Source organism: Kockovaella imperatae, assembly GCF_002102565.1.
Source record: "Kockovaella imperatae strain NRRL Y-17943 chromosome Unknown BD324scaffold_6, whole genome shotgun sequence".
Taxonomy (NCBI): Eukaryota; Fungi; Basidiomycota; class Tremellomycetes; order Tremellales; family Cuniculitremaceae; genus Kockovaella; species Kockovaella imperatae.
In genome coordinates, this window is record NW_019028946.1 from 189,597 (window position 1) to 204,365 (window position 14,769).

Sequence of the window (14,769 nt, forward strand, 5' to 3'; positions counted from 1 at the left end):
AGCAGATGAATGGGCAGCTAGGAAGCCATAGACTCTGCTACAAATGTCGTTGTGGGATTCGAGTGGATGACGACCATCTGACTAATAATGAGACTCGAAAAAATTCCGTATTTTCCGGAAAGAGACACCAGTCCTTGTAACCCTTCCGCGACAATGTGGCACTTTGAGTAGAGTGAGGGTAGCTTGGTACCTCGGAGGGGGGGCAAGGAAGGGCCTTGACTGTCAGTGACTCAGAGGAATCTTGTAGGCTCGTAGCGAGATCACATTGGCACTATCAGCGGCTGCACCATCAGCCCTTGGTCACTGTAACTAGTGCTCTTTCGCGCCACCAACGTCACACCTAGGATTCATTGTAGAGAACAGCCTGGTCGCGGGACAGCATGCAAGATGTCGTCTCTCGAGTGAACAGTCGAGCTCGGACGGACATCTGTGTCTTCCCAGCTCTCAAGCTTCGCCCAGGCGCATCTCTCTTTCGACAGAGAGAGAGAGACCGAGACAGACCGAGATTCTGTTGCCTGACTCCTCCGATGGGGAGGAAATTCCGTGGCATCGGACTTTTGTTGACGCTTTGCCGAGTGGATGATGCGTCGACTGTTTTGGGATCTCTGGACGACAATGTCAAATGGGATCTCGATACAAATAGGATAACTGATCGGGTCGATCTACTTGGGATGATCGTACTGCGACTGGAGTCATAGGACCAATCGGAACCACTGGACCTTCAGAGCACATCATGGCTGGTCTCCGAGTTCTCATCGTCGGCGCTTCCATTGCTGGACCAGCTACTGCATACTGGCTATCCAAAGCTGGTGCTCGAATAACCATCATCGAGCGTTTCCCGTCTCTACGAGAGGGTGGACAGGCTATTGATATACGAGTCTGTGGGGTTTCAGTCATGCGCAAAATGCATGGTATGGAGGAGCGAGTCAGGGCTCAATCTACCCAAGAAGAAGGCGTATCCTTTATCAGGCCTGACGGAAGACCCTATGGAGTGATTCGAATGACTGGGAATCCGGATCGACAGTCACTCATATCAGAGTACGAGATTTATCGGGGAGACTTGTCGAAGATTCTGGTCGATCTGCCCGAACAAAAGTCAAGTATTGACTACATCTTTGGAGAGGAAGTTGCTAGCATCCGATACGAAGGGGACAAAGCTCCAGTCACTGTAGAGTTCAAGAATGGAACTGCTCGCTCAGAATTTGACCTCGTCATTGGATGCGATGGATCGTTCTCTAGAACCAGAGCGATGGCTTTGGGCTGTGGAGTGCGAGATCACGTCATCCCTACTAGGAGTTGGGCAGCCTACTATTCCATTCCCAAAGACCTTTGCAACGGTAGCAAAATTGGAGTCGGAATCAGCGCCGTTGGTGGCAGGACAATCAGCATTGGGTCTGATAGGTTCACCGAATCGACTCGAGTCGCCCTCTTCGCTAATCCCCCTTCTTCGCCCTCATCTTCATCCTCCTCGGCACAAGATCCCATGCGAGCTTTCCGTGAAGCTTTGTCTGAAGGTCAGGACCATGTCAAGCTCCACATCGCGAACCGGTTCAGAGGTATGGGTTGGATCACCGACGAGCTCTTACAAGGCATGATGGACTCGAAAGACTTTTACGCCTCCGAGATCGTTCAAGTCAAGGCCCCTTCGATCTTCGATCGTCGAGTGGTCCTTGTTGGAGATGCCGGGTACGCAGCTGGTCCAACAGGCGGCGGTACTAGTTTAGCGCTGACTGGCGCATACGTCCTCGCTGGATCATTGTTCAAATATCCTGGAGACATTGATGCAGCCTTGGCGGAATACGAACAAGTCATGAGGCCTATCATCACGGAACTGCAAAAGATACCTCCTTTCGTCAATACTATCATGGCTCCACAGACCGCCTGGGGTATATGGTTGCGCAATCATCTGTTTGCACTGATCGCATGGACAGGAGTGGCAGAGTTCTTAGGGACATACTTTGCAGCGGGCTTCTCCGACAGTAAGAAGTTTCCTCTCCCAGACTATGACTGGGATAGGAAAGATACCATTCCAACGAGTAGATGAGGATATATAAGCATTGTATTGTATCACTTGCCCCTTTGTCGATGGATCAGCCAGACTTCGGATCGAGGTGATCTTCGGCCGAATCCCCGCGCGGTGGATTCGCCGTCGATTACCGCCTCTAACCCCCCACCCTGGCTGGTGGCGTCGGGCATCTCCATCCCATACCCCGCTTTGACAAGGATTTGCATAGCTTGAACCGGCTATCCAACTCATATCTTGTCTCTTGTTTGCGCACTGCCGTCCTCACTATCATCGAGGAGACCTCATATCATTGACCATGAACACGAACTCGAGCACCGAGACGACCATTAGCCCCGCCGGCGTTCTGTTGCTGCGGGGATCCGCCACCACTCCAGAGACTTCCTACTATGAGGACTTAGATAAGAACGGGGTGAGCTGTCAATGCAATATCTAGAACGGTCCTTCAAGTCTGTGTGCACTGACCACATCTCCCTCTATCTAGTGGTGCGTCGTGAAGAATGTCATCTCTCCCGAGAAGGCAGCGTACTATGTGGACCAGGCGTATTCTTGGCTTGAGGGTTTTGGTAAAGGCTTCGACAAGAATGATAGGGAGACATGGAAGCCTGAGAATCTGCCCGCATTCGCCAAGTGAGTCAAAAGATCCGATTCATCATACGTGTGACTTGGGGGATGGAGTCGGTCATCTTATGGCTGCCATTGCGATTCTCTTGTGTTGTTCGACTTTGTGCTTTGGAAATCAAGGCCCCCCTCCATGATGAATGCTTACTGACGTGCCGTGCTGCCCAGGGGCGGTCTGTTCAATCGTCATGCCTCCGGTCACGAGCAGTTTGCATGGGATATCCGAGCCGAGCCAGGACTCATTGACGTCTTCGCCAAGATTTGGGGAACAGACGAATTGGCAGTCTCTTTCGATGGAGTCAACGTCTCTCTTCCATTCAAAGCGGATGCGCCCGTCGATCGAAAGCCTTGGGCTCATGTGGACCAAAGTCCACTCAGGAGATTCAAATACTGCGTTCAAGGGATCATGAATCTCGTTCGTACACAAAGCGTCTCAATCTCTTCTCGCAAAGCTGATCAAATTTGATGGCCTTCCCTCAGGCCCCGAACGGACCTAAAGATGGGGGATTGATGGTCCTTCAAGGCTCTTTCTCCCGATATAACGAGTTCTGGGAAGCTCATGATCACGAAGCGCCTCCTGGTGGATGGTCAAAACGGAATGGATACCATCACACGCAAGCTCAACTTCAATGGTTCTACGATCGAGGATGCACTTGGCACAAGGTTGAAGCTGGACCAGGTGACGTGATCCTATGGGACAGTCGCTGCGTTCATTACGGCGCCGCGGCAGAAGGTGATCAACCGCGTGTCGCGACCTGTGAGTCGTTCCATCCATAAATATCATCGATCACGCCCCACTGATCCTCGGACCCCGGTCGCAGACGTCTGTTATAAGCCGAACCGTGATGTCGCACCGGATAAGCAAGCGATCAGAAAAGAAGCAATGGAGAACTTTGACAACACGGTGAGCCGATCATCTCGTTGATACCTCTCGCTGTCATTCTGGCTGACCCCGTGAAGACGCACGATGCCGCTGATGTCAAGCAGACCGGATCTCGAATCGCAGGCAAGCTGTCAGACGACGAAAGAACGGTTCCTTCAAAACCTCCGGTGCTCTCGCATCGAGCTCAACAGCTCGCCGGTATCGCAGCCTATTAGGACATGCCCAGTCGTCGAGCACAACATAGCCTCCCAGTCATGTCATGTATGCAGCATTATGTTCTCATTCGTCGTCAGGAACACCCTAAACAGGATGTGCAGTTGGAAGTTTCACACAGCCATCGTCACAAACTTCAATCGATGCCCGCTGTTGAGTGATGGGGATGGTGGCTGTTCCATCTGCTCCTATTGTCATTGCACCGTTGGATCGAAGGACTCAGCTTCGTCATCCATCCGTCAGCCTTAGATCCTACGACTGCTGTACAACCATATGCATCGCTCTGACACTAGATGCTGCATTGTCCATGATAGATCCTACGACACAAAAAGACATTCAATGGGGGGGCACAGAACGGTACGAAAACCTTTCATAGGCGGAACTTCACCTTCGCGCGCAAGGTGTACAAAACATATCAAGCCCTTGCTCATTGTGGACAGACAGGGATCGTGATATCCTTGAGATTCCTATATTGGTCGAAGATGCCCCAGTATGGCTCGACCCCACCGTACACAGCGCTACGTGATGTCAGCGAAGGCCAAGAGATTGATCATCTGTCCCTAGACTCACGCTTTCCACTCCTCATCAAATGCCTCAAAGCTAGAACGGGAATCAGGCTCGAGCAAAGACATCGGAAAGTTGACAACTCACTAGAAGTACTTTGTGCCATTCTGGTTGGCAGCGCAGACGAAAGTGTCGAGGAAGACTGCTCACGCATTAATAGGTGGGCTTCGGCATGGGCTAAGACTACTCACTCTGCAGGTTCGCCACGCTCGCTTCTCCAGCGGTGCCACCAGCACCGTCATTTGCATCTTTGGCATCCATCGAAGCGGTCGGCCAGCCCGTCTCGGCAATGTACGATTCTGGCGTTCCCGAAGAAATGTCTGCGACAGACTACAGTCCCGCGTCAGCGATGAATGTCGTGCATGTACCTCCTGCGCCACTCACCACATCAAAATTGTCAAAGAATTCTCCGGTCCACGCTGCCGCCTGATCGATAGGCACAGAGCCGAACCATCTGAGTCAACGTCATCAGCATGCCCTTTCCTCCATGAGAGAGAGATGTGTATCAGACGCACGGGTGCACGTTTGCCATGAAGTAGTCGATACCCGCACCGAGAGTCGTTGACATTAGACTCCCAGCATCACTCGTTCCAACGGGAAGAGTCTTGCCGAGATTTAAGCCTTGTAGCACACCTTTGACCTCTGTGACCTTGCTGAGAATGGTTTCGACAGCAGCGTCGTAGGCGGCAGAGGTATTGGAGTTGGATCCGGCAGTATCGAGAATGTACTCATTACCGACAGTCACCTGTCGTGAGCGCGTCAGCAGGCGTTTCCGCTGGACAGGGGACTCGGGAGCTTACACCCTCGACATTTGCCACTCCGTACGTCGTCAAGGCAGATGATATGGCTTGAACTTGAGCTTCGTACGCTGTCTCGTTTGAGTCAACGTCTGATAGAGTATTAGCTGCGCGTCCATTGCCACTGCCATTCCGCTCAAGCTCACAAATAGCTGGCCAAATGGTCATGTTGACCTTGGTGTCTTGGATAGCCTGGAGGACGAGGGCGGTGGTGTTGCAATTGGCTCCGTACAATCGTAGTCGTGTGGTGAGTTGCGAGAGCAACTGAAACATGATTGAGCGTCGAATGGATGTGGTTCAATCGCGCAACTCACTTGAATGTCCTCTGTGACGTTTGCCAGCGTGGCGCCACAGTATGGCGGTTGTGTTCCCTTAGGACTGTGATCAGCTGACGGTGTAAGAGTCAAGCGACAAGCTCACAATGGGAGAATACGCGAAACCCCAAAAGGACTGATGGAGTCTCGAATCTTTTTGGAAATTGCTTGGATCATTCATATTGGGACTGGTAGCGTTCCCGCTAGAGCTGCTAGAGCTCGAGTCATCCGCACTGGATCCTTGTCCACTCTTGTGACTCTTGTCGATCTGTGTGATCGCAACACCGACGACAACACCAACGATGATGGCTGCAAAGAGAGCGCCTATAGCCCATTTCCACCATCGATTGTTCTTCCTCAGAGGCGTGACATCCGTCGAATACCCAGCTACTGGGGCAACGTTGCCTTCCTTCCAGTATTGATCTGACGGTACATTTTCGTAAGCGAACGTATTGGTCGTTGGAGAATTCCTCATCCTGCTTGTAGGGCTGGGAGGACCTCCTCGATAGCTGTTTGTGGGTAGGGAAGGATCGTATTGCGGGACCGAGTCGTCCCTCGGACCTCGAGACGAAGCGGGAAGAGGCCCGTTGTGGGTGGGCGAAGTGGGATACTGTCCAGAGAGACTCTGCGAGATCGTCAGCTAGATGGTTGGGGTTACTGCAGCTTCAAACTCACATTGACAGGCGTCTCGAAGGGATCGTGGTTGCCTATTGGATGGTCAGCTTCCGTTTAGGAAAACGATCAAAGCCGCCGAGGCTGCTCGATAATACCAGGTAAGACGAACGTCTTGGTGGCAAGGGAAGGACCGTCTTTCGACCTCCCTCACTGCCGTGCTCGCAGTCTCCAAGACAACCAGCATGTCACAACATGTCTCGGAACTACCACTCACCGTATCCACTTCCATTGCCCATCGTCACTCCTTGAGATCCGGATTGAGACATGCTGCCTCCAAAGTATCCTTGAGAATCGGAACGACCCATCCCCGGGACAGGTGTGTATCGTTGTTGAACAGGCATGGCGAAAAGTTGAAGGAATGAATGGACACTGCTAGCCAGTTGTGCCAAGGGATAGTACAACAGGGATGCCGAGAAGGGCTAGCAAGGGTGGTGGAGATCAAGCACAAACACAAATCGTTGATACGCCGGCGATACGATACCCCAGGGTATCACAAGATGATCCCTGCTTGCTGTCCCCTGAGAGGTTGAGAAATATCGTCGATATGCGCCAAGCGGGGTAAAGATCCAAGTGGCTGTGCAAGAGAGAGAGAGGTTCACGTCACGGCGTACGCTTGGTAGTCTTTTCGCCCAAGGTCGTAGCAATGTATAGCAGGTTGATGCCTTGTATAGGACTGTGATTTAAACACTTGTGGAACACAGTTGCCAACTGTGCGATTCTATAGGCAGCAGCAGCTCATCTATAATCTAACGTTCTCATTCCCGCTGTGCACAGCAACAAGGGGGGGCAGGAGGAGGCAAACGACGCCCAAATTTGCGCGAGTTCCGAGGCGACGGCACAATTCTATTTTTACACACAAAAAATCATTCGCGGGCCATCATCCATTCATTCATCGACACAGGGGGAGAGTAGTAGTGATCAGTCGAGCATTGTGAGATCTCCAACGTGTAGTGATAAGACCTGCATCGAGCTTTGCTTTGAAAGTACGCTAGTCTATCTCTTCTGGTCGATTGACAAGATACTCTCGTCGATCAGATACCTCATCCTTTACTTCAGGTTCATCCCGGACAGCATGCCATGTCCTGTCGCCTTCCACAGCATGCCACGCGATCGGTTGTTGCGGCACGATCCGCTCGTATGTTCTCTCCATCAATCGTTCGAGAGCAGTCTCTACTTCCAATTGCGTCTCGCATCGTTCAGAGAGAACCAAGTTGATGGCGTTCTCAACGAGAAGACTGACAGGTCGAATCAGGATATCAGGCAGTGTTGAGCCATCCGGCATGACATGGACACCACCTCTTGATACCTGCAGGGTGTCCATTTCGGCGGATGAGCAGATCCGCTCCAGGATATCACTGGTTACGTATTCTGTCTCTGCATCACCGAGAACACCCCTCAGGGCACCCTCCACCATTCTCCATTCGGCTCGCAGCAGACAATCCGTCTTCCTGATTTGTCTGGAAGTCCTGGCTAAATGTGCAGCATAGGATCCAAACAACGGATCAAAATAGGCACCGAAGCATCGCCACAGGTTCACTAACGCTGAAACGGCCAGACGGATCGTCCTGCTATCAGGTCTAGGTCCAAATTCTCCAGCTGGATCCCAATCGTAGTGTTTGAGCAGTAGAAGTAGCATCGGTAGATTTTCGTTGGGGTTTACCGCGCCTCCTTGATACTGAGTCGGGTGTGCGATAAGTGCGAGGATGTCATTCAAAGCCGGGGTGGTGAAGTTTGCGATAGGGACAGTATCGTACATTCTCCTCAGCATGACTTGCAGGCTCGGTTCCGTTTCGTTCGCTGCAGGAAGAGCCTTTCTAAGTCGGAAGTATACGCTCCAAGCTTTCATGTCAGGCCGAGGTCGAGATGAAAAGCTTTCAACATCGAGATATGATGACGCGAGAGACTGGTGTAGTTCATCCGGCTGGGCCGAGAGATCGAAAATGTCCCAAACAGCTTTCGCCTGATCGTACCGTTTGGCTGCCAATTCAGCCTGCATCCAGATCGTAATGAATGACGTCGTGAGTTGATCCGCACCTCCTATCAGGTTGAGCAGCTGATCTGCGATCCGAGAGGGAATTCTCGAACCAACTATCCAGGGCGGTAGGCTCTGCTGTGCGTCCTGTGCTCGTGCAGTCACAATAGCCGATAGGATGATCTCGTGGAATTTGATCATGGCGGTGATATCGTCTCCAGACCATACATGATTGCTCCTCCTTTCGGCTATGCGTTCAACATGGTCCATGAATTGCTTCTGAAACTTGAGCGTCTGTCCGATACCGCGCTGATGGCTCGCAATGATCACCCAAGATACAAGAGAGCCTGGTCGATGAGCATTGATATCTCCATGAGCTACTTCGTCCATGAACATTTGGATGACTCCTGGTATCGAGATCCTCTGTTTCCGGGCTCTCATCAAACCGAAAATGATCCTTGAGCGTGGTTCTAGAGGGAGCTGCAAAGGTCGCTCGGGCATATTCATAGTTTCAGGCAGCTTGATAAAATTCTCGAGGTTTTCAATCCATGCTGAATTTGGATTCCGTACGGCGACTCTGGCCAATCGTAGGGTGTGATCTGCCATCATTTGTCCCTTGCGAACCAATCCAAGACGTTGACAGTATTGAAAAATTTCCGCATAGGCTTCGGGATGATTCTCCGCCTCCAGGAATGACTGGAGCAAGATGAACACCTCTGGAACGATTGAGCTTGTGGCCAAAGATCTCGTGCCTGCAGACGATTCGGGAGGTAGGGGTAATGGTTGTCCACCTTCTCTTTGATCCCGCGCGGTGGAAGAGCTTTCCTGCTGCTTCGCAATCGCGTTCAGGGCCTCTGCACGACGCCTACCCATTCGAATCGCCTCGTCAATAGCTCCTGCGTTGAGAGCATCACCGATACTCCGGAGTTGATCCGAGCTTCTTGGTTGCCTCACCGTCCTAGCTCCTTGGCTACCCAAGAACGTGTCGAGATTAATCAAATCGGGACGAGGCTGTCCCCTCGGTCTTCGCCCAGTCCTCTGGCTGTGCTCTTGGTGCTGCCATGCCGATGGACCTGGGATGTCAGCGGAAGTAGCGTAGTTTCGATTTATGAGCCATGCCGATGGAGGGACGAAAGACTGGATATGGGCGATGGTCGACGGTGGTAATCGCCTGAGCGCAGAGCTTATACCTCCACAAGACATTATACTAGCTGATTGACCTGCCTGTACCCGAAGCTGACCTCATGCTATGCTTCAGAACGGCCTTCTAAATGTTGGAACGGGAAAGAATCCTGCAATTGGTGCAGCTACAAAATTCCGCTCAGTCACGTGACTTTATCATGAAACATGCTGCCGATCGGTCTCTGTCATTTCTATAAATTTTATGCTGTAGTTGTTTGACTGTCTACTATTGACATTTGACGTGTTGGGGACACACTCGGCTCCTGCTTGGAGTCAACCCCCCAGGTCTCACAATGGAAGGTCTGGCGCTAGGCGAAAATTATGGCCTATTCTTACCTCATGCTGGACCATCCACATATCGTCGACGATCAAGCACACCAAATAGTCATGGCGCGTTAAACGAGGGTGCGATCAATGTAGACGAGCGAGCCGAGGACTCAGGGAGGTCTTCGAAAGAGATCAAACGGCTCAGAAAGCTCGAGAGAGCGCAAGCGAAAGCCATGAGAGCTGCCAAGGACGCTAGGACGGCTTTGGTCCATGAGAATGAGGCAGGGGATTTTGATGTGTCGGCAACGGACGAGAGGGATCGCAAGCCAAAGGAAAGCGTAATCGAGAAGAAGCGGAGAGTTGAGCGTCGCGATCTAGAGAACGTCGGAGCCATCCACGGTGACGAAATGCCGCCTAGAGGTAGGAAGTCGAAATCTCAATCTGGATGGAAGAAAGCCAAACGACCTCCCCAACCTCCCGTACCTTCTTCAGACCCTGAAGACCCTTTCACCTCTTCGCCTGACAAGCTACCTCCTTCATCGCTCCCCTCCAGCCCCGACAACCGAATCGATCCTCGACTCGACTTCCCTCCGAGTTCGCCACCATTACGGTTCCCCGGAAGGTCGGGAAGAATCTTCAGTGCCAAGCATCCCGAAGTCAATGGGAAGGATCCATTCGCCAAATTGCTCTTCGCCGATGAGCAGGGGACCTGTCAGCCAATCTCAGAGGGACATCCAGCAGAGCACAAGACGAAGAATCACAAGTCCCAGTCGTCTGTACCTCATCCCGGTGAGAAGCCACCAGCAGGAGCGGCAAGCAAGAAGTCCAAGAAGGACAGTCGGAGTGGGAAGCCTGATAGACTTATGGATGTTGGCACTGCCAAAGTTCCAGATGACATCGTCTCTTCTTCTAAAGGTGCAGCCACCGGTTTACCTCCCAGAAAGCGAAGGAAGAAGATCGGCGAGACAGAGACGTATGAGGAGCTCAGGAAGGAATTTAGGAAACCCGCGGCGATGCACCAATGGCTGGCGAGTAAATGGGTCAATCTGGGGGAGCTCAAGAGGCTTGAGGAGAGAGGCAGTGAGTAGAGTCTAGCTTGGCAAATCAGGAAATGAACTGATCAGTGTCACAGTCATCCAGTACAAGAAGGGCAAATTCAGCGATGCAGAGAAAGCTGCCATTCGAGAATACCTCACGACATTCAAACAGGTCAGCTCAAAAAGAGCATCTCATTGATCTCATTGAGCTCACAATCTTCCCCAGGTCAATCGGGTAGACCAAGCCGAGCTCGTCGAATTGATACACGCCAAAGGCCGGTTTAGCGAGAGAAAAGAGTTCCCAAAGTTTTGGCCTGAAGTTGGTGAGTCGAGATACAAGCATGTGTGCTTTGACGAGAGAAAGGTGGGTCGCTAACTCCAACCAGCCGCTGTCGTCCCAGGCCGTCCAGTCAAATACGTTAAAGATCATGTGAAGCGAGTATTTGATCCGCTGGCTCGCAAAGGTCCATGGACACCGAAAGAAGATGAACTTTTGACTAGGCAAGCTCTGCTGGTATAAGAGGCTTTCTCGCTCATGTCCTCTCCCAGGGCTCAGCAGAGTCATCCGAATCAATGGGCCAAGATTTCCCAGATTGTCGAGAGACCTGAATTAGATTGTCGATGTCGTTGGCGTGATGAGCTGCAACATGTTGATACGAAGCAGGAGGGTGAGTTTGAGGCGACCTACTTATGATGATCCGCAGTCTGATCTTTCAAATCAGGTCACTGGACCCAGGATGAAAGTACTCGGCTAATTGAGATCGTCATGGAACTGAACACCTCGCTGGGGCAAGACCCACATGGGTCCGAAGCGCCCTGGGACTTGGTGGTGGAGAAGATGAACGGTCAAAGGACCAGGACGCAATGTCGGAAGAAATGGCGAGTCTCATGTCTTGGTTTGCACGGCGTGAATACGCTGACTCGCTCTCACAATAGGCAAGCCGAATTGCGTTTCACCGCAGCTCAATTGCCCAAACCCCCCGCTCGTGTCAAGCGTAAAAAGCGGAAGGAGACGGCATCCGCTTCAGGCGTCTCTCAGGCCCAAGGAGCCGACGCATCGGCAAGGGAACATAAAGTGAAGAAGCACAAGGTGATGCCCAAGGTCCCCAAGAGCCCAGCGCAACCTACCAAATCAAGGATTAAGAGCAGAGAGACGGTCGACTCGGATCTGGACGCTTGATGAATGAGCATTCTTCAGCCAGTGGCGTGAATGAAGTAATCTTAGACCTCGTGTAGCATATATGAGATTTGTTGACGTAGCCAACAGCGTTGTTGTATATTCCAAACAGTTTAGACATGCACAGTACATTTCGGAATATGATCAGCAGTGCACCTCGTCGGCGCCACATCTATTCCTCAAAGAATTCTACGATCTCATCCACATTGAAAGGAGTTATCGCGTGTTTTGGATAACAAATGTATAGCGTCTCTCCAATCGTACCAAACTTTTCCCTGAATTGAGCTTTGCCTCGAAGTTTGAGCGCAGACACGATCGCTTTGTAGGTCTTGCTGAGAATTTTCGATCGCAGACCGTGGATATGATGAACAGGTATCAAGTGATCCGAGACGCCAGCTCCAAAGGTGACCGGTTGACCCGCCACGGTCGATAATGCCAGATGGATCAGAGCGTCAATGGCGCCATGAGGGGCGTTTGGGAAATCCAAAGCCCACTTGACTTGCCATCCATGGGTTCTCGATAATTGTGTCAAGACGACCAGTGCTTCCGGACGACGCTGATCTGTGGATTCAGCGAGGAAATACCGACGATGCTTTTGATCCTGCCACGGAGCGATATCTGTCAGGTGGACTTGTTTCGCTCCTGAAGCTCGAGCGTCTTGCCATTCTCGAATCCTATTGTTGATTCTCGAGATGCAATCTTCGTCATCGGTGGGGTCAAACGAATGGATCGAAACGCCTTGTCGATCCAACCGTCGAGCCTCGTGTTTCCTGTCGCGTTGATCATCGGCATGAGTGTGTCGCTGGTTCTCATCTAACCGCTGTTCCTCCGTGCATGCTAGACTCCGCCATCCATGCTTTGTCGATAAGATCTCTTGAACTTGATCCGAGACCAAGAGCCACGCGGGACTTAAGTTGATGTGCTTACTGAGAAATTCCAGAAAGTTGTTGATCACACTCTCGTACTGATCTTTTTCGCACAGAGGATCACCAGCCATGATCACCATCTTTTTCCGAGCTGAATATCCCACTGCGGCACCGTTCGTCTCGTGTCTCCAAACCAGGAACTTGTCGTCCAACCAGGACGTGTTGGTGGCGTCGCCATAATTCGCGATCAGGTCCTCAATCACCGGAAGGTGGCTAGGGGAGTAAGACAGACGTGTCGATGCGTCTGGATGGGTCAACAACATCTCAGGTTCCGGAAGTGATTTGGGGTCTCTTGGAAACAACGAAGCATAGCGAACGTCTCCAAGATTTAATGCCAGGAAGATGATTCTTTCTAGACCGAGACCAACGCCGGCATGCGGTGCGATACCCCAGTCGAAAGCATGCAGGTACTCCTTCATACTTCGCTCGTCGATTCCTGCTTTCGACATCGCTTTCCGAAGTTGAGATGGATCGGATATCCTCTGTCCACCGGTACATATCTCTTGACCCCGTAGAAAGATATCAAAGCTGTTTGTCTTGCTAGGGTTTGAGGGGTCCAGATGGGTATAAAACGGCCTGGCAGAAGTAGGGAATTTGTCAAGGACAAATAGATCGGTATGATATTTCCCCTTGACTAATTCTCCAAGTTTAATCTCGTGCGGGGTTGACAGGTCCTCGACAGGGATGTCGGGCTCTCCAGCGTCCCTCAGCATCTGTATACCCTGCTCGAATGATATCACGGGAATAGAGTCGCTGATCTCAAGATCATCCCCAGGCCAGAGCTGTCGGACAACTTGAATCTCGTGTCGCATCGCTGAGATAGCTTCTAGGCCTGATCTGAGCGTATCTAGGACGATGTCGACGATTTCGTGATACTCTTGCTTGATCATCATCTCGAGATCTAGGCCAGTGTACTCGGTCAAATGTCGATGAGTGTTTGAGTCCTCAGCCCGGAAGACAGGACCGATCTGCGCATGGAATGAGCATCCTCTGCCCAGTCACACTGCCCAGCCTCAACCTCACCTCGTATACCCGATCAAAGTCTGCAGAAATGGCCATCTGCTTCGCCAGCTGTGGACTCTGAGCCAAAAAGGCATCTCTTCCAAAGTAATCGACTTTGAAGACCTGGGCCCCGCTTTCAGTCGCCGCAGCCTGAAGCTTTGGCGTTTGAATCTCCAAAAAGTGATGCTTCTCCATACTCTTTCTGAACGAGTTGAGAAATCTGGAACGAATCTTGAAAATGGCATGATTGGATGGATGTCGAAGATCCATGACCCGGTTTTCGAGCCTCTTGTGCATCGGTTCGGAATCTTCTCGGGCCACGGGAAATGGTACACCTGTAGCTCGCTGCAGGAGATACAGGGAGTCGACCTTGATCTCGAACGTATGGATGGAAGTCGATTGGACAGGTTCAAGAGGGTTCGAAATGATTCCTCCGACCTGGACCAAGGATTCCAAAGGGATCTTTTGAACCCACTTCATCATGCTTTCAGAGGTTTCATCGTCATGCAGGACACCTTGAACTGTAGTCTCGTCCCATCGCAGGATCACGAATGTCAAGAAGGCGGATATGGATCGTGTGCCGTGAAGCCGGGCTCGGAAATGGACGTGCTGATTCGTAGTTAGTTCCTCGAGTTGATCGATTGTGTGCAGCTCGATCAATTGGTGAGCCTGTCCAGACGTTTCTTCCCCATTGTCGCCCGGCAGACTCATTTCTCCATATCCGCTTTTCATCTCTCCATCGTTCTCCTCGCGCACTCTCGCACCGTTCTCCTCTGATTCTGTCTTCCCAGCGTCATGCCTTACCTTCGGTTGCTTTTCGCTTTCTTCCTGACGATGTTCAAGATTGCCAGGAGAAGTCTCGTCCGAGGTCCCGGAAGTAGCTTCATTGTGTGATTGTGTCCGATGGGATGCCTTCAATAGATGTTTGAGGCTTGCTGTGAGCGAGGTCATAGAGGGTGGGGCAGGATGCACGATGGGGAGCAGAAGGAGACATTCTTAGGGACCAGGTCAGCTTTCTCTGATACATCCATTCATCATCATGACGAGTGAGTGGTCAGCCTTGGCTCCATGTATGATGACCGTCATGGAGTGCTTTTGATGACATGAGACGACTCG

The 14,769-nt window shown here is 51.6% G+C and overlaps 6 protein-coding genes across 6 annotated transcripts; 3 read left to right on the top strand and 3 right to left on the bottom strand.

The window, feature by feature from the left end:
• Window positions 1-733: 733 nt before the first annotated feature.
• BD324DRAFT_650701 (hypothetical protein) lies at window positions 734-2,044 on the top strand (the record flags this gene model as incomplete). The annotated part of the gene is made up of 1 exon (XM_022018192.1): window positions 734-2,044. The coding sequence occupies one exon, from the start codon at window positions 734-736 to the stop codon at window positions 2,042-2,044; it is 1,311 nt and encodes a 436-aa protein (XP_021871124.1).
• Window positions 2,045-2,321: 277 nt separating this feature from the next.
• BD324DRAFT_642094 (hypothetical protein) lies at window positions 2,322-3,742 on the top strand (the record flags this gene model as incomplete). The annotated part of the gene is made up of 6 exons (XM_022017465.1): window positions 2,322-2,435; window positions 2,508-2,653; window positions 2,813-3,059; window positions 3,125-3,401; window positions 3,466-3,548; window positions 3,605-3,742. The coding sequence occupies 6 exons, from the start codon at window positions 2,322-2,324 to the stop codon at window positions 3,740-3,742; spliced, it is 1,005 nt and encodes a 334-aa protein (XP_021871125.1).
• Window positions 3,743-4,009: 267 nt separating this feature from the next.
• Window positions 4,010-6,897, bottom strand: BD324DRAFT_624742 (glycoside hydrolase superfamily). Its single transcript, XM_022015729.1, has 12 exons — window positions 6,305-6,897; window positions 6,091-6,122; window positions 5,522-6,040; window positions 5,416-5,472; window positions 5,248-5,365; window positions 5,105-5,193; window positions 4,820-5,049; window positions 4,689-4,758; window positions 4,496-4,634; window positions 4,392-4,446; window positions 4,311-4,340; window positions 4,010-4,258 (listed from the first exon to the last, which is right to left on the bottom strand). Exons 1-12 carry the CDS (start codon window positions 6,429-6,431, stop codon window positions 4,168-4,170), a joined length of 1,557 nt encoding a protein of 518 aa, XP_021871126.1. The 5' UTR covers window positions 6,432-6,897; the 3' UTR covers window positions 4,010-4,167.
• A 91-nt stretch (window positions 6,898-6,988) lies between these two features.
• On the bottom strand, window positions 6,989-9,336 carry BD324DRAFT_624743 (hypothetical protein; the record flags this gene model as incomplete). Its single annotated transcript, XM_022015730.1, has 1 exon — window positions 6,989-9,336. A coding segment is annotated over exon 1 (2,182 nt), but the record flags the coding sequence as incomplete, so codon positions are not given.
• Window positions 9,337-9,457: 121 nt separating this feature from the next.
• BD324DRAFT_624745 (hypothetical protein) lies at window positions 9,458-11,863 on the top strand. Its single transcript, XM_022015731.1, has 7 exons — window positions 9,458-10,591; window positions 10,644-10,720; window positions 10,775-10,871; window positions 10,935-11,049; window positions 11,098-11,216; window positions 11,271-11,427; window positions 11,485-11,863. Exons 1-7 carry the CDS (start codon window positions 9,538-9,540, stop codon window positions 11,726-11,728), a joined length of 1,863 nt encoding a protein of 620 aa, XP_021871128.1. The 5' UTR covers window positions 9,458-9,537; the 3' UTR covers window positions 11,729-11,863.
• A 34-nt stretch (window positions 11,864-11,897) lies between these two features.
• BD324DRAFT_579856 (hypothetical protein) lies at window positions 11,898-14,364 on the bottom strand (the record flags this gene model as incomplete). Its single annotated transcript, XM_022013412.1, has 2 exons — window positions 11,898-13,619; window positions 13,675-14,364. 2 exons carry the CDS (start codon window positions 14,362-14,364, stop codon window positions 11,898-11,900), a joined length of 2,412 nt encoding a protein of 803 aa, XP_021871129.1.
• Window positions 14,365-14,769: the final 405 nt, after the last annotated feature.